The following is an 18,494-nucleotide window of genomic DNA, read 5'->3' on the forward strand; positions in this document are numbered from 1 at the left end:
GCTTGGCACTAGGAGCTTTCTTTGGAGCCATGGTAGCTTATTTAGTACTTGCAAGCACTAAAATGAGTGGAATATTATGAAATATTTCGTAGGAGCACTTGAGGGGACCTTCACTTACTGGTAAACAATGCCAGACTGGCTGGGTAGGGAGGCCTCCCCGGCTCACACTGTGCGTAAGCGTCCTGGATGAACTACTATTCGTGAGTCAACCTATGAAAAGCGAGTCCATGTTTATACGAAAATACCCCTATGATTGGCGAAATTCAGGATTGCCGAGAACTACGAAAAGCGAGGGACCAGTTTAGAGTTTTTACGAGGATAGTGAGGCTCAAGTTAGAGTATGTAGGAAAGAGGGAAATTATTTCCCAGTAAAAGTAGGCCTTAGACAAGGATGTGTGATGTCACCGTGGTTGTTTAATATATTTATAAATGGGGTTCTAAGAGAAGTAAATGCGAGGGTCTTGGCAAGAGGCGTGGAGTTAAAAGATAAAGAATCACACACAAAGTGGGAGTTGTCACAGCTGCTCTTTGCTGATGACACTGTGCTCTTGGGAGATTCTGAAGAGAAGTTACAGAGATTGGTGGATGAATTTGGTAGGGTGCGCAAAAGAAGAAAATTAAAGGTGAATACAGGAAAGAGTAAGGTTATGAGGATAACAAAAAGATTAGGTGATGAAAGATTGGATAACAGATCGGAGGGAGAGAGTATGGAGGAGGTGAATGTATTCAGATATTTGGGAGTGGACGTGTCAGCGGATGGGTCTATGAAAGATGAGGTGAATCATAGAATTGATGAGGGAAAAAGAGTGAGTGGTGCACTTAGGAGTCTGTGGAGACAAAGAACTTTGTCCTTGGAGGCAAAGAGGGGAATGTATGAGAGTATAGTTTTACCAACGCTCTTATATGGGTGTGAAGCATGGGTGATGAATGTTGCAGCGAAGAGAAGGCTGGAGGCAGTGGAGATGTCATGTCTGAGAGCAATGTGTGGTGTGAATATAATGCAGAGAATTCGTAGTTTGGAAGTTACGAGGAGGTGCAGGATTACCAAAACTGTTGTCCAGAGGGCTGAGGAAGGGTTGTTGAGGTGGTTCGGACATGTAGAGAGAATGGAGCGAAACAGAATGACTTCAAGAGTGTATCAGTCTGTAGTGGAAGGAAGGCGGGGTAGGGGTCGGCCTAGGAAAGGTTGGAGAGAGTGGGTAAAGGAGGTTTTGTGTGCGAAGGGCTTGGACTTCCAGCAGGCATGCGTGAGCGTGTTTGATAGGAGTGAATGGAGACAAATGGTTTTTAATACTTGACGTGCTGTTGGAGTGTGAGCAAAGTAACATTTATGAAGGGGTTCAGGGAAACCGGCAGGCCGGACTTGAGTCCTGGAGATGGGAAGTACAGTGCCTGCACTCTGAAGGAGGGGTGTTAATGTTGCAGTTTAAAAACTGTAGTGTAAAGCACCCTTCTGGCAAGACAGTGATAGAGTGAATGATGGTGAAAGTTTTTCTTTTTCGGGCCACCCTGCCTTGGTGGGAATCGGCCGGTGTGATAATAAAAAAAAATATATACGTGTATATATATATATATATATATATATATATATATATATATATATATATATATATATATATATATATATATATATATATATATATATATATATATATATATATATATATATAATATGTCGTGCCGAATAGGCAGAATTTGCGATCTTGGCTTAAATAGCAACGCTCATCTTGCCATATAGGACAAGTGAAAATTTGTGTATGCAATAATTTCGCCAAAATCATTCTGAACCTAGCGAGAAAAATATATTTCACCGTGTTTGTTTAGTATTAAATAATTGTAAACAAATCTAAAATATATTTAGTTGGGTTAGGCTAAAATAAATTGTTTTTGTTATAATAAGGTTAGGTAAGTTTTCTACGATTCTTTTGGAGCAAAATTAAAAATTTTTACATTAACATTAATTAAAAAATACATATGTTTAAACATATAAGAGAAAATTTTAAAACGGCCTTAATTTTAAATGAGTTCTTGCTAACTGACCAGTTTTACATATTCAGCATGACATATTTTGTTATATATATATATATATATATATATATATATATATATATATATATATATATATATATATATATATATATATATATATATATATATATATATCTATTCTATCCACATATCTAGAACTATTACAATATACAATGTACTATTGTTAACATTTTGATAATTAAGAAGAATTATCAATAATCTTGAAGACAAAACTAAATGTCATATTTTTTCCCTAAGCACTAATTTTCCCACTTTCTCTAATCACTTTTATGCTTCCTATAAAAAGAGACTTTTTTGATGCTCTCATATATGGTGAGAACATTGACAAGTGAAGCACTGTTGGATGCCATTTAATGTGATTCACCAATCAATTATCTGTTTTTCTCACACTTAACTATCTCATAAAATTCCGCCATGTAGGAACAAAATTTCTGTGCTTCCTTGATTAAATTTGGTCGTTTCTTTATGCAACAAAATTTAGGATTAGGTATTTTGTACACAAATTCTACAGTACACATTAATACATTTAAAATGTACTTTTAGAGATGACTAAGCAGTGTGCAGTGCTAATCAGAGTAATAAAAACTGCAATGATGCAACCTACTAATGTACTGTACTATACTTTGTTCTGTATAGTGTCTTTACTTGAAGGAGTTTATGAATAAGTAACTGAATATAGTAATAATTAAAAACGGGTTCTCTAATGTTTAGAGCTCAAAGTCAACTCAAATGAGGAAAAACTAGACGCAATATTTTAAGTTATCCCAGCAGGAGAAAAATACCTATGCAGCATAGACAGCCCACCAGGATGTGTACAGATTTTGCACTGTACACTAGAGTATGGAGGCTCCTAAACCAAGAGGACTATGTACACCACACTCCACACCACTGTACAGGGTACTTACAAGAGAGGGATTTCCTAAAGACGAGTCGTTTCCCAGGGTCAACTTCCCCTACGCACCAAGAATCGTTTGACTTAGTGCCCTCTGCAAGCGCAAAAGTTTTGGGTAATTTTACTAACTCCACCAAACCTTGTGTAATTAGCTACAGCAGATAGATAAATGAGTAACCCTACCTTTAACTTGCCTCTAGTGCCATCAACATTTCCTCTTTATTCATGTATTAAATTAATAATGGTATCTGATATAATAATGTATTCACTTTAAAGATCTGGTAAGTGAGAATATCTACCCCAGTGCACGAATATTCCTCGTATCAACTCCATAACCATATATCACTTCTGCAGTTTTCAAAAAGGCAAAGAGTTGCATACTCTTGTCTTTATATTAGCAATAATTAATGCCAATTCCTATGCAGGTTTAAGATTATGCAGGAAGTAATTGTTTAGATTTTGTAGGAAGCAATTTTTTTTTTTAAATGTAATGTGCATTTAATACCACCCTTAAAGTCTAAATAAATTTACATAACTTTGATCCCACTTTTCTAAAGAAATCATGTTTTTATATACTGTATACCTCTTAGAGTCCCACTGGAATCTTGGCACAGTGTATGACCCAGCAAGCTAAGAGAAGGGTAACAAATTCATTAACATGGAAACAATAGTTATAATTGGCAAAAAAAATAAAATTTTAACTTGTAGATACTGATATAAGATATTTATAGAACGGTAATTCACAAAAGTTTAATATTATAGATAAGTAAAACAAAGTATTTAAATGGTAAAAAAAAAAAAAGAAGAAAATGAAGAAAAAATTGAAAATCTTGTAATCTGCCCACCCACATCCATCCTGTGTGCCAATCCTTACTTCCCTATTTTTATTCAATAAGGTCAGCTACAATGCACCAGCATCCATTAAAAACATACTTTCTAAAAGCATTACTATTTAGATGTATGGTGAAATACCAAAATTTACCTATACTACTGTAGGTGCCCATGTACTCTTTGTTGCTTTGTAAACCAGTGTAAGAACACTTTATATCACTAGCATTAGAACTTCAAACAACAGACATTAATCGACATCTAAATGATCACAAATGATGCTAATTCAATGAAGAATGAATGTTTTCTTATACTCAAATGCATTTTTCCCAAAGAAATCAAACTTGCTCGATTATATTATACCCTTGGAAGCTTAAATATTCCAACAGTACTCTTCAGGTATTTGAAATACTTCATGGCTTTTGGATAAGAGACTTCCATGTTAACTGTACCTCATGAAATGTTGATTTGATGAACAACACATGAGAAACTTTCTAAACTAAATGAATAAATGTGTGTGAAACCAAACAAAGAATTCAAAGTACATGTATGAATAATGCTGTGGAGAGTAATTTGAGGGACTACAGGAGATTGTTTTATCAATTTATATTCCAGTAGAGGTGATAAGTGAGATTACAGTAAATCCTTACATAACATGCTGGTTATGTACCTGAAAGTTGCTGCTTTATGTGAAGTGATAAACATATAGGAAATATATAGTTTTGTTCCAAACACCTTCATGTTTGCCAATTATTTTTTCTATTATACTAAGAAAAAATTACTACAGTATAACTTGTCTCACACTCTCTTGCAAGAAAGCAGTACAAGTATTATCCCCACCCATTTCAATATTTATCAATAAACCACTTGAAGAGCAAACCTCTCCAGACTATCTCAAAAGAACCAGGATAACACCACAAAGGTGGTGATCAAGCTAATGTTAATAATTAAATAAATTTTGAATTTACTAATGCTATCAAAAAAATATTCAATAAAATAATCCACAAGCTACTTTACACATAGCAAATTAAACGATGTGCTTACATTTTACCGATCTGGATTCAGGTCCCCAAAAAGGTATTAATGATGCAATCATATTGTGTAACAGTTTGTGCAGAACTTTACAGAAACAAACATCCTACTGGGCTTTTATTGATCTGCATAACACTTTTGATATGGTTGACTACAACATCTTTCTTTGCAAATTAAATCACTACAGATGCACACAACTACTTCCAATCCTATTTAAGTAACAGACATGTAACCATTTATGGTACTTCTTCAACTACCCTTCCAATGAAATTAGACATCCTTTAAGATAGAATTCTGGGTCCTCTTTCTCCCTTTCTCTACACCAATGACTTACCAAACCCACCCAGCATCTAAAACCATACTGTTTGCTAATGGGAACATACATATGCTTTGTTCCCCTGACTTTAAACAATATTGTTAATTATAAATGAAAAAGTCTACAACTGGAGGGCAACAGACTTACTCCTCAGCATTGAAAAAAACATTCCAAATTCTTCTTGGAAACAGACTGTTACAGAGTACTGTAAAAATATATTTATATAAGAAATAATGCTCCATATGTCATTTTCCGGGTTTGTACTGAATCCGAACGCGTATTATTCCCAGCCAGTTAGAGTGGCCAGGAGACAGGAACAGATGAAGTGTGGCGACTGTCAGTCAGTGGAGCACAGCACTTGCAACAAGATGTCCTAATACATCATGGTATGTGTTTGGTAGGGATGGTATTTTTTGTAATTTTATATCATATGTTACTTTACTGCTCTCATGTTTACCTGTAAGGCCCTAGTATGCAGAGGCCTGTTTATGTGAGAGTACTGTATGGTATTTTGCCTGCTGGTAATTAATCTACCAGGCAGAAGTGAAGACGGGGGTGTGTATGTCATCGTGCCTCCCTGATGATTTATTTTGTTTAACTCATTAGTAGCAGTGTGCTAGTGAGCTAATGTGAACTGGAGTGTGGTGGTTTTTTGTCGTAGTTATAAGTTGTATATAAGTTATTAACAATATTATATATATTTTTATATAGGTGAGTTTCTGTCCTTCCTTCCTAATAATAATTAAAATTGTTTAATATATGAGTACATACTGGCCCAAGGTTTGGTTTGGTTTCAGAGTAATTTTATAACCCCTAGACAGCAGCAGCCTTTAGAAGCCAGGAACATTTTATTTAAGTTACGACATCAAAGTCGTAACATGGGGTTTTCGGATGCATTACAAACCCGGAAAATGACATACGGAGTGTTATTTCTTATATAAATATATTTTTACAGTATTCCGTAACACAAATCACGTCCACAATATGATTTATTGTCCAGTACAGTAATAGGTAAATTCAATGTATAGATAAAATATGAGGAAAAGTTTCTAGGTCTACTCATACATAACAAACTAAAATTCAACACTCATATCCAGCACACACAGTATCAAAACCCAAATCTAAGGTGGTAATGAAGGTTCTCTGGACATTCTCAAGGTGTCCAATTTCTCCTTCCTTGAACAGAGCTGTTAGAGTACAGCAGTACTTGAGCCTTGAGGGATAACTAGGAGCCAATGATGATGCTTTGCAAGTCACTTGTTCTCTCTAGGCTGGAGTACCTGCCATTCAGGGCAGGTGAAACTGTGAATTTGGAGAATATGCAGAGAACCTTCACAGCCTGCACCAAGTGTCATGCACCTAAATTACTAGGAATGTTTAAATTCCCTCAACCTGTACTTCTTGTAACGTAGGTGAGAGAGAGAGATGCATTATGTATAATATAAACCTAAAAAGTTCTAGGACTGGTCCAAAACCTGCACACAAATCATTCCCCATGAAAGTAAGAGGTTTGGCAGATAGTGTAAAATACTACCCCAATGATAAGCAGGGGTGTGATGAGTATACTACAGAAAAACTCACCTTGTGTGAAGGGACCACACATAAGGGGATTATCAACAGACCCTTGGCTGACTTCAAATGAGAACTGACCAAGTTTCTCAAGTCAGACCAAGATTAGCTGGGCTATAGGGCTTATGTTGGACTATGTACAGCTAGCACCAACAGCCTGATTGATCAGGCCACCCACCAGAAGGCCTGGTTTGGGACAGAGCCGTGAGGGAGTTGACACTCGGAGCACTCTCCAGGCAGAATCCAGGTTGGTAGGTATACTTCAAAATTTGCTATTTTATTCCCAAATCTAACCTATAAACACATCACTACTGTCTCATTTACACAAACTTCTATAACATAGGTCAGTGAACTTTTTTTGGGTATTACCCCAAAACAAAATTGTGTACAGTGAAATTACCCACTAGACTTGAAAGTCCACAGAATTCAGAACACACAAGGAGAATTCAGAGCTTATTGAATTCATCTGTATGGAGAATACAGCTATACAAGCTGAAAAGTATGCATGTGTATGTGATAAAGCAACTTTAAAAATAAAACACAAAATTAACAAAATAAAATGAAAAATAAACTGCAAGAAATAAAAAATAGTAACAGGTATTTTTAATAAAGATCTCATTTGGGAACTAAAGAATTTCATTGAAAACATTTTCACTTCAGATTTTGGAGAAATAATGATGTGTCATTTTTGACACATCAAAATTATTTGTTTGAAAAAATATGACTTTCATAATTTGCGTCACTTAATAAATCATAAATTTTTGTGCAATTTTATTTATACACGTATGTTTATTAAGCCTTCATTACCCACGAGTTTTCATTTTTACCTCATTTTGCGTAATTTACTCAGTTCTCTGACCTAGGCTCTATAGCACAGTAAGTCCTCAACTTACAAATGCATTGAGAATCTTCTGTAGTGTATATCATTACAGTGGACCCCCGGATTAAGTCGTCATCAGAATCTTCTGTAGTGTATATCATTACAGTGGACCCCCGGATTAAGTCGTCATCAGAATAAGTAATTTTTTTTCCTCAATATATTGGCTCGGTGAATGTGACTGAACTTGGTGTAAGTCATTCGTCTGGAATGTGTCCGTGAGGCCTGAGCATCCTTGACACTCCACGTACAGCCAGTGTGCCAGAAAAGACAATCCCAGGCGTTCATACGATACATTTTGTATTATTCTATTCTTTTTGGTGCTCGTAACTGCTAAATAAGCCACAAAGGGCTCAAAGAAAGCTTCTTGTTCCAGCCAGCCCTCTGGTAAAGGGCTGAGAGACAGGGGAGAATGTGCCTTTTTCAGTGATTCTGCAATACGTACGTTGCTAAAGCAGCAGGAGTTGATAAAGGTTATAGCACCAGCCAGCAATAAAGTGTAGCATTAACAGTGTAGCAAGTAAGTTAAGTGATTAATTGATAGAAAAAGGACAGCACGAAACTGACTTCTCCATTGTTGTTGGAGGTATATAGGGCTACTAACACCACCGCCTCTGCTGCTGCCTTCACCACCATGTAAGGCCCTTATACACTCAACAACAAACAACACACAACCACTCGTGACATTCTTAATGCCATATTTTATTCATTCCAGAGTATACAGTAGGGCCCCACTTATATGGCTGGTTAGGTTCCAGGCTACCGCCGTAAAGTGAAACACCCTTTTTTTCCACTTACAAATGCATACAAACACTAGATAACAAGTTTACACTAACATATATTAAGTTAGCAATAGAACCAGGCATCAAAAAACAATAAAAAAGTACAATACACACATAGTGCACTCATTACTTACCTTAAAATATTTATAGTCTTAATCTAGGGTGAGACAAGTAGTATTTGTTGTAAGAAATCAAGTGTGGTATGTATGGTAGTCAGCCAGGCTACCATACCAGGCCACCCCACCCACACATACAATTCTATGATATTTAAGCATCCCAGAGCGATAAAATGTATATACAGTTCACTCATTACTTACCTTAAAATATAGGGTGAGATGAGTAGTATTTATTGTAAAAAATCAAGTGTGGTATGTATGGTAGTCAGCCGGGCTACCATACCAGGCCAACCCACCTACACATAATATTCTATTACATTTAAGCATCCCAGAGCGATAAAATGTATATACAGTTCACTCATTACTTACCTTAAAATATTTGTAGTCTTAATGTAGGGTCAGGAGTAAGTAAATGAGATAAAACGAATAAATGAGAGAGAGAAAGAATGAGTGCATGAGAGAGTACAGGTGCAGAGTTATGTAAACAAACCAGGCGAAGGTAAGTTTTGTAAACGAAGTGTACACGTCTGGTTTGTGTACAAGTTACATTGTGTACAGGTTGTCTCTACATTGATACGGTAGAATAAATAAAGAAGAACACTCCCATTCTCATGTAACATCATTTTGAGAAGAAATGATGCTCTGAGTGAAGGCAATGGAAATAAGTCACTCTGACTTTTTTGGGTTATCCTAGGTTCTCTACACATATGTTGTTATGTATGATAATCTATGTAACTGTATTTGTGTATACCTGAATAAACTTACTTACATACATAAGAAAGGAATAATTTTCTACAGTTACCCCCAGTAACACATTTTCTCTTATGTTAGATTAGAGAAAATGTTATTCTTGGCATCACTTGTACAAGTTATCTGGCTACCACATCTCATATTTATGTTTATTTATTCTATTGTAGGGTGTATTTATCATCTTTTTATGTTATGTATCGTGTTTATTATATAATTTTGAAAAAAATATCATGGATGGGTTAGCACATGAACTTTTTTATTTTTCGTTCGATTTCTTTCATTTTTTTTGTACGTAAAGAAGCACCTTTCAATAGTAATGTGACCAAGTTTCAATAAGATAGCTCAAAAAACAACTGAGAAAAAAATTATTTACTAATAATCATACATATTGAATAGTAACTTCGACATGGGACTTGGAGAAGTTGTTTTGGCATTATCTACGCATAAAACAATGCTAAACTGTATCTCTAGCGGTTAGATGTTCTGTAATTTATCCTTTCTTCATTCTTAAAAAAAATAAATTTTGTATGTTTTTTGACTTTCAGCCAAATATCTGACTTTTGCCCTCACATAAATCAAAAACAAATTATATCTCAAAAAGCAATCCACTAGCTTGTAAAACAATCTTTCCTTTATGTTCTCTGTGAATTTCATTACATTCCTGCTATTATTAACGAAGGTACTTGCTCATATGTGTGAATAACTTACTTCCGAGATAATCCGCGAAACAGCCGGACCACCTTTTTTTTTTTTTTTCGAGAAAATAACATTTTTCTCAGTCTTATACTGCATTACGAGTGTATATCATAGTTAACCATGTTCGTTTTCTTTAATATAAGGACCCTGGAGGTGAGAGAAAGAGAATGGAAGCCCCTCTCTGAGAATGGGAATCTATTATTCCCGATGGAGCGCTCTGGGAATATGCCATATATTATTCATTCTGGAGTATTTACCATACTTCTTTGTTATTTATATTGTTTATTATGTCATATTAGATCAATTGTGATAGATAAATAAGCCGTAGAAGCTATAATAGCGTTATATTGAGCCATATTCCCCGGCCACCCCGAGACTGGAATTTTCCATGACGTCAACAAAATGGTGTTGGGAGGTTCCTGGTTGGTTGGAACTCTACGTGTAAGTCCCACCCACTGTATTATGATGCCAAATCGTCAATTATTATCTTAGAAAGAATAATACAGTAAATACACGAAAAAAAAACGGAAAAAAAAAAATAAATTGACGACGGGTGAGCACACCTGTCGCGGGTGGTGACGTAACCCTAGGTGTATTTAAATGACCATAATTCCTTGTAGGAATGTCGTAGAACAATGATTCTGGTACCATTGTGTTGCCAGAGAGTTAAGCTATTTTTCTATAAGATTAACTCAGTTTGTGAATTTTTTCGACAAAATTTTTCGTTCGCGCTGAGTGAGTGTAATTCCCCCTTAACGTAATATACAACATTTAATGAGACTCGGTGATGATTATTATTATTATTATTATCATTTCTAATATGGCATCACTTGTGCAAGTCGTCTGTTACCATATCTCATATTTATGTTTATTTATTCTATTGTGGGGTGTTTTTATCATCTTTTTATGTTATGTATCGTGTTTATTATATAATTTTGAAAAAATATTATACACGGATTAATGAAAATGTGTATATAACGTAATATACGACATTTAAATGAGACTCGATGATTATTATTATCATTACTAATATGACGTCTGGAGACATAAGACACTCTTGCTGATTTTAATGTATACCTGCATGCCAGCACAGTATGTAAGTTTATTTAAGTACAGGTATACATAAGCATAATTATCAGAGTATATATAAAATATGAAATAACTTTTAAAAACATTTGAAATTTTGGAGTTTCCAGACAAAATGGAGAGACTTAGTGCTTACTGAGCTCACGAAGAATGTAAACAAACAGGGTGGGGCGCGGTGACCATATTAGAAAGTCAGGTGGGGGGAGCCGTATAGCGAGTTTTGGTCATAATTTGAAATGACCGTATTAGCGGAATGCCATAAAGCGGAACGCCGTAAAGTGAAACGCCGTAAAGTGGGGCCTTGCTGTATATCATGTTTCTATGTTATTAATATTGTTTATTATGTTATATTAGATGAATTGTGCTAGATAAATAAGCCGTAGAGCTTATATTAGTGTCATATTGAAAGACTATCTTGTCCTGTCTCCCAACACAATTCCTAACATACGCCAGAAACAGACCTCTCTGGAACACTTTTGAGCGACAGGAGTCCAGTGACTTTCAAGCTGGTCCTAGTGGCATTAACCCTTAAACTGTCCAAACATAGATCTACGTTCGCTCGCGTAGCGCTCCGAACATAGATCTACATTTTTTTTACATGCTTTCTTGTGGTGAAAATCAAGGTCGGAGCACTACGTGCGAAAACATAGATCTATGTTTGGATAGTTGAAGTGTTAAAATACAAAGGAGGAAAGTAACCCATGATAAGGACTTGGTACCTGAAGTCTTTATGGAAGGGGATTCCCCTTCCAAACACTTGTAAACTCCTCCATCCTCTTCCCTTCTCCTGTCTTCAATAAAGGTAGGTGTGATGTTTTTATTGTTTTATTCTTCATCTATCATTGTTTTTTGTGTAGGCAATTGTATGTTTCAGGTAGAAAACATTTTTTTAAATACTTTGGATGTCTGAAACAGATTAACAGGATTTCCATTATTTCTTATGGAGAAAATTAATTCAGAATAAATCAGATTTGAGATAAGTCACTTTCTCTGATACGGATTAATTATGTAATCCAGGGGCCCACTGTATTATATCATTATAGTGTATAATATCATTATTATATATTATTATACACTATACATAAGGTCCCCAATGTGTTAGTAAGTTGAAAATTTCCTGTATTATGAATATTATACACAATTCAGGAAGTCTCCAATGTGTTTGTAAGTCGAGGACTTACTGTATAAGGAATTTGTGCCTGAGGGGCTACTCAAAACCATTACTCGCACAACAAAAGGCAGCTATTAGAACCATCACGCTTTCTAATTATGGGAAACACATCATGCCCTTATTCAGCTACCTAAACCTGTTAAATATTAATACACATTAACAAAAATTCTCTTCTTAATTAGTTCAATCATATCTACTGTGTACATCACTAAAAGTGTTTTTTATTGTAACTTCAAAAACTGTGTAACTTCAAAAACTGTCTTTTATACATTCAAAATTGTCAATTAACCCTTTCAGGGTCGCCAGGCCCTCTCCAAGACTTGTTCTCAGGGTCGCCCAAATTTCAAAAAAAAAAAAAAAAAATTTCTTATGAAAAGATAGAGAATCTTTTCCCGATCATAATGACACCAAAAGAATGAAATTTGATGGAAAACTTGTGGAATTATGCTCTCGTGAAGTTAGCGGTCTCGACGATGTTTACGCATCGGCGATTTTGCCCACTTTGAGCCCTATTTTCGGCCAATTCCAATGTACAACAAGAAAGACATTCCTGGCACAACAATAGCACTTCCTCTGTTCACCAGTCACGTCCCCACGCCCCTCTTACATTCTTTTGCTTTCCACTTTGAATTTTTATTCTCACAAAAAATAGAAGATTTACTGTTATGCAGAGTACTGCATTAGTGTAGAAATGGTATAAATAATATTGGCGCACTTGTGAAAGAATATTAGACTCACCAGTTGACGTGTATTGGACACTTAGCATGATTTGCTTACCTTTGAACTTGGGTAAAAATCAAACATTTCTGCTACTTTGAGGAAATTTCAAGATACTTTTCATTGTAAAACCAGTCAAAATCATCTCAATTTCTGTAATATATCTTCCATTCTATAAAATGAGACCAGGAAAACTAGAATACAACAATAAATACCATACGAAAACGCAGTGCAAAGTCGCTGTTTTAATCCAAAAACACGGTCAAAGTTTTTTTTTTTCTCATTACGCACTGTGTGCTGCAGGATTTTTTTTATACTGAGCACACTGACCACACAGACCCATTCTTACATATGTAGGCCTACCAGCTTTCTCTCACTAGATTTGAGGGAGCTAGAATTTAGGCGTACTAGTACGTCAAAAACCCTGGGTCGTAAGACGTACTAGTACATCCAAAACCCCGAAAGGGTTAACAAGGTTCGGTTTGTGGGAGATGAAAAAAATTTGGAGCGCCATCCGCAGGATATTTCCCTAGCTCAGACCACCACCTGGCTGTGGGTTAGGCCACTCTCTCCATGGGGTTGCACCGGGCTTCAAGGCAGCAAAGGACCGCTTCACCTTGCTCCTTTGTGGTAATGAGTCAGGTGATTTCAAGTGTAAGCCCATGGTTATTTACTGCTCTAGGAATCCTCGTGCTTTGAAGGGTGTAGATAAAATCACCTTACCATTAATTTGGAGGTCAAACCAGTCAGCATGGTTGACAGAGGAAATATTTATTGACTGAAAAAAACCATACCACGGGTGGAGTTTGAACTCACGGTCAGAGAGTTTCAAAGCTCCAGACCGTCATGTTAGCCACTGGGCCAGCTTAGCGCCCCAAACATATATATATGTTTAATTTTTCCTGCCTTCAAATTTGGCATGATTGGCCTGGGATGTCTTGCCAGCATAGAATGGGTCCTAACACTCAGTGTGTGCAGTATTAAAAAATCTGGGACCACTTAGTACCTTGTGGGAGTGCCAGTTAAATTGAGCGCCAGCTAGAACAAACAGTGCAGCAAACACCAAGGATTCACTGATGTAATGTCATATTAACACTCCTCTTTTAAGAGGAAAGTGATGTTAACCCCAAGTTTAGGGTCCGTTTATCTCTCTGTCTATCTATCTCTGTATCTCTGTCTATCTCTATCTCTGCCTATCGCTGTCTTCATCTATCTCAATCTGTCTGTGTCTGTCTTTGTCCATCTGTCTCTGTATCTCTTTCAATCTGTCTCTCTCTTTTTATCTGTCCATCTATCTCTGTCTCACACGCACATAAATACAAGTATACATAGTGTAAATTACCTAGGATAACCCAAAAAATCCAGACAAAGTGCTATACTCTGCTTGAAGATGTGAGCAAACATGATGATGCAGTCTTGTGGCTCTCTCTGAGACAGAGAGCTAGATGGATAGACAGATAGACAGGGAGCTTGACAGACAGACATGTTTGTGTACCAGTGAAAACGAAGGGAGGGAGATGCTCATCAAATATCACCTCTAATCTTTTCTTATCTGCTGCACCCTCCCCCACCCTCGTGTATGCTCATCAAATATCAGCTCTTATCAGATGTTATCTCATCTTATCATGTCACTGTCAGGGGTGGACTTTGTTTTTCATGCTTGAAGGGAACTTATTATTACCTATTATTATTACTACGTATTCTTCTTCTCCCCCTCCTTCTCCTCCTCTTCCTCCTCCTTCTCCTCTTCCTCCTTCTCCTCTTCCTCCTTCTCCTTCTCTTCTTCATCTTTCTTCTCCTCCTCATTGTTGTTATTATATACTTCCACATATCCAAAACATTGCTGGGACATATAAATACTTTGTATATATTCCAAGACAATAGTAAATGGCTAATGCAGGTGTAAATGTCCACTTGTCAGTGAGTTTGTGACAATTTGAGTACAATTTCAGTACCTAATACTAGTGCCAAAATAAAGATTGGTTATAAAATGACAACTACTACTACAAATTGTAATTATCAGAACATAAAAATTACATAAAATATGAAAAAAAGAAAAAAAGGTATATCAACAACACTTCTGCAAGCGGCAGGACTCCACGTTGCTGTCACATGAGCATCAAGCGCCAATTTCTCGGCCTCGTATCTGGGTAAGCACTGACCCTAATTTTTCTTTTATTCTAAAACATGTCAAAAAATGTGTTCTTTTTTCTATAATTTTTTTTTTCCCAAAATATTCCGGCGCTGCGCGAGTGAACATATATACAGTGGACCCCCGCATACCGTCGGCATCACATCACGTACAATCCGCATCCCACTCGCTTTTATCGCAAAAATTTTGCCTCGCATACTGCTCAAAAACCCGCTCACCGCTCTTCGTCTGAGACGCGTCCAATGTGCGCCCTTAGCCAGCCTCACATGTGCCGCCGGTGGCATTGTTTACCAGCCAGCCTCCGCGGTAACATCCAAGCATACAATCGGAACATTTCGTATTATTACAGTGTTTTTGGTGATTTTATCTGCAAAATAAGTGACCATGGGCCCCAAGAAAGCTTCTAGTGCCAACCCTACAGCAATAAGGGTGAGAATTACTATAGAGATGAAGAAAGAGATCATTGATAAGTATGAAAGTGGAGTGCGTGTCGCCGACCTGGCCAGGTTGTACAAGAAACCCAAATCAACCATCGCTACTATTGTGGGCAACAGAAAGGCAATCAAGGAAGCTGTTCTTGCCAAAGGTTTAACTGTGTTTTCGAAACAGAGATCGCAAGTGATGGAAGATGTTGAGAGACTCTTATTGGTGTGGATAAATGAAAAACAGCTAGCAGGAGATAGCGTCTCTCAAGCGATCATAAGCGAAAAGGCTAGGAAGTAGCATGAGGATTTAATTAAAAAAATGCCTGCAACTAGTGATGATGTGAGTGAATTTAAGGCCAGCAAAGGTTGGTTTGAGAGATTTAAGAAGCGTAGTGGCATACATAGTGTGATAAGGCATGGTGAGGCTGCCAGTTCGGACCACAAAGCAGCTGAAAAATATGTGCAGGAATTCAAGGAGTACATAGACAGTGAAGGACTGAAACCTGAACAAGTGTTTAATTGTGATGAAACAGGCCTGTTTTGGAAGAAAATGCAAAGCAGGACCTACATTACTCAGGAGGAAAAGGCACTCCCAGGACATAAGCCTATGAAAGAAGGCTTACTTTGTTGATGTGTTCCAATGCTACTGGTGATTGCAAAGTGAAGCCTTTATTAGTGTATCACTCTGAAACTCCCAGACCGTTCAGGCAAAAGAATGTCCTCAAGGAGAATTTGTGTGTGCTGTGGAGGGCAAACAGTAAGGCATGGGTCACTAGGGACTTTTTCTATGACTGGTTACACCATGCATTTGCCCCCAATGTGAAAGATTACCTAACTGAAAAGAAATTAGAACTTAAGTGCCTCCTGGTGTTAGACAATGTCCCTGGTCATCCTACAGACGTGGCAGAGCGACTTTATGGGGACATGAAATTCATTAAGGTGAAGTTTTTGCCTCCTAATACCACTCCTCTCCTGCAGCCCATGGACCAGCAGGTTATTGCAAACTTAAAAAAACTGTACACAAAAGCTCTGTTTGAAAGGTGCTTTGTAGTGACCTCAGAAACTCAACTGACTCGAAGAGAGTTTTGGAGAGAGCACTTTAATATCCTCAATTGTGTAAACCTTATAGGTAAGGCTTGGGAGGGACTGACTAAGAAGACCTTGAACTCTGCTTGGAAGAAACTGTGGCCAGAATGTGTAGACAAAAGGGATTTTGAAGGGTTTGAGGCTAACCCTGAGAGGATTATGCCAGTTGAGGAATCCATTGTGGCATTGGGAAAGTCCTTGGAGTTGGAGGTTAGTGGGGATGATGTGGAAGAGTTGGTGGAGGAGGACAATGAAGAACTAACCACTGATGAGCTGATAGATCAACTTCAACAGCAAGAGGCCAGACCTGAGGAAACTGGTTCAGAGGAGGGGAGAGAGAAATTGAAGAAGTTGCCTACTACAAAGATTAAGGAAATCTGTGCAAAGTGGCTTGAAGTGCAAACCTTCATGGATGAAAATCACCCTCGCACAGCTATTGCAAGCCGTGTTGGCAACCTGTACACTGACAATGTTGTGAAACACTTTAGGGAAGTCATAAAGGAACGAGAGGTACAGGCCACTATGGACAGATATGTTGTGCGAAAGAAGTCCAGTGACTCTGAAGCTGGTCCTAGTGGCATTAAAAGAAGAAGGGAAGTAACCCCAGAAAAGGACTCGACACCTCAAGTCTTAATGGAAGGGGATTCCCCTTCTAAACACTAACACACTCACTCCCCTCCTCCCATCCCATCAATCATCACCAGATCTTCAATAAAAGTAAGTGTCATGTAATTGTGCATGCCTTTCTCAGTTTGTGTGTATTAAAATTAACATTTCATGTGGTAAATTTTTTTTTTTTATACTTTTGGGTGTCTTGCATGGATTAATTTGATTTCCATTATTTCTTATGGGGAAAATTCATTCGCATACCGATCATTTCGCATAACAATGAGCCCTCTTGCACGGATTAAAGTCGCTATGCGGGGGTCCACTGTATACGTTTGGACCATTTAAGGGTTAAACAAGTCGGCCACTCCCACCGAGGCAGGGTGACCCACCCTGCTGAATCTGTTTGGTTACAGCTTCTTGAGGGCCAAGAAAAACTAATTTTGGGTGTGATTTACAGGGCCCCAAATCTTGATAGGGAGTGCAGTAAACTTCTATGGGACGAAATTTGTAAGGCATCTACATACGAAAATGTTGTGCTAATGGGAGATTTCAACTATAGACAGATTGACTGGAGCAATTTGACAGGAAATTTAGAGTCAGGTGACTTTCTTGATACGATCCAGGATTGTTTTTTAAAACAGTTTGTGACAGAGCCAACTAGGGGAAATAACCTTCTTGACTTGGTTCTTGCCAGTAGGGAAACACTAATTAATAATCTTGAGGTTAATGATGAGCTTGGGGAAAGTGATCACAAATCACTCAGTTTTAATATATTATGGAATTCCCCTAATAATGGCAATCAAGTCTCCGTCCCTGACTTTCGCTTGGCTGATTTCATAGGACTGAAAAATTACTTAGGTGGGCTGAACTGGAATGACCTGACTAAGGGTCAGGTAGGTGGTGATGGTTGCCGATATGATGCTTTCCAGGGCATAGTTCTAGCTGCTCAGTCAAATTATGTTCCAAATAGGGAAATCAGATCAAACAAAAATGATCCTAAATGGATGAACAATAGATTAAAATATCTGATTGGTCAAAAGAGAGGCATATACAGGCAAATCAAAAGAGGAGAGGGGCAATTAAGAAATCGATATATTCAGTTAAAGAGAGAAATAAAATAGGGAATTAGAAAAGCAAAAAGAGATTATGAGGTTAAAGTTGCAAGAGAATCAAAGACTAACCCAAAAGGATTCTTTCAGGTATACAGAAGTAAGATCAGGGACAAGATAGGCCCACTCAAAAGTTCCTCGGGTCAGCTCACTGACAGTGATAAGGAAATGTGTAGAATTTTTAACACATACTTCCTCTCAGTTTTTACACAGGAGGATACCAGCGATATTC

The 18,494-nt window shown here is 37.3% G+C and overlaps 1 protein-coding gene across 6 annotated transcripts in view; it reads right to left on the reverse strand.

Moving 5' to 3' along the window:
- Window positions 1–2,288: 2,288 nt before the first annotated feature.
- Su(var)2-10 (E3 SUMO-protein ligase Su(var)2-10) overlaps window positions 2,289–18,494 on the reverse strand; it is a 239,724-nt gene continuing 223,518 nt past the window's right edge. For 5 of the 6 annotated variants that reach the window (XM_070082315.1, XM_070082311.1, XM_070082314.1 and 2 more), the window contains exon 11: window positions 2,291–3,035. In XM_070082315.1, coding sequence (XP_069938416.1) covers window positions 2,914–3,035 — 122 coding nt within the window. In that variant the 3' untranslated portion in view covers window positions 2,291–2,913. Of the gene's footprint in view, window positions 3,036–18,494 lie in introns of all 6 variants that reach the window. The other variant, XM_070082312.1, reaches the window with a different exon arrangement.

The sequence above is a fragment of the Cherax quadricarinatus genome, chromosome 7, assembly GCF_038502225.1.
Source record: "Cherax quadricarinatus isolate ZL_2023a chromosome 7, ASM3850222v1, whole genome shotgun sequence".
Classification (NCBI taxonomy): domain Eukaryota; kingdom Metazoa; phylum Arthropoda; class Malacostraca; order Decapoda; family Parastacidae; genus Cherax; species Cherax quadricarinatus.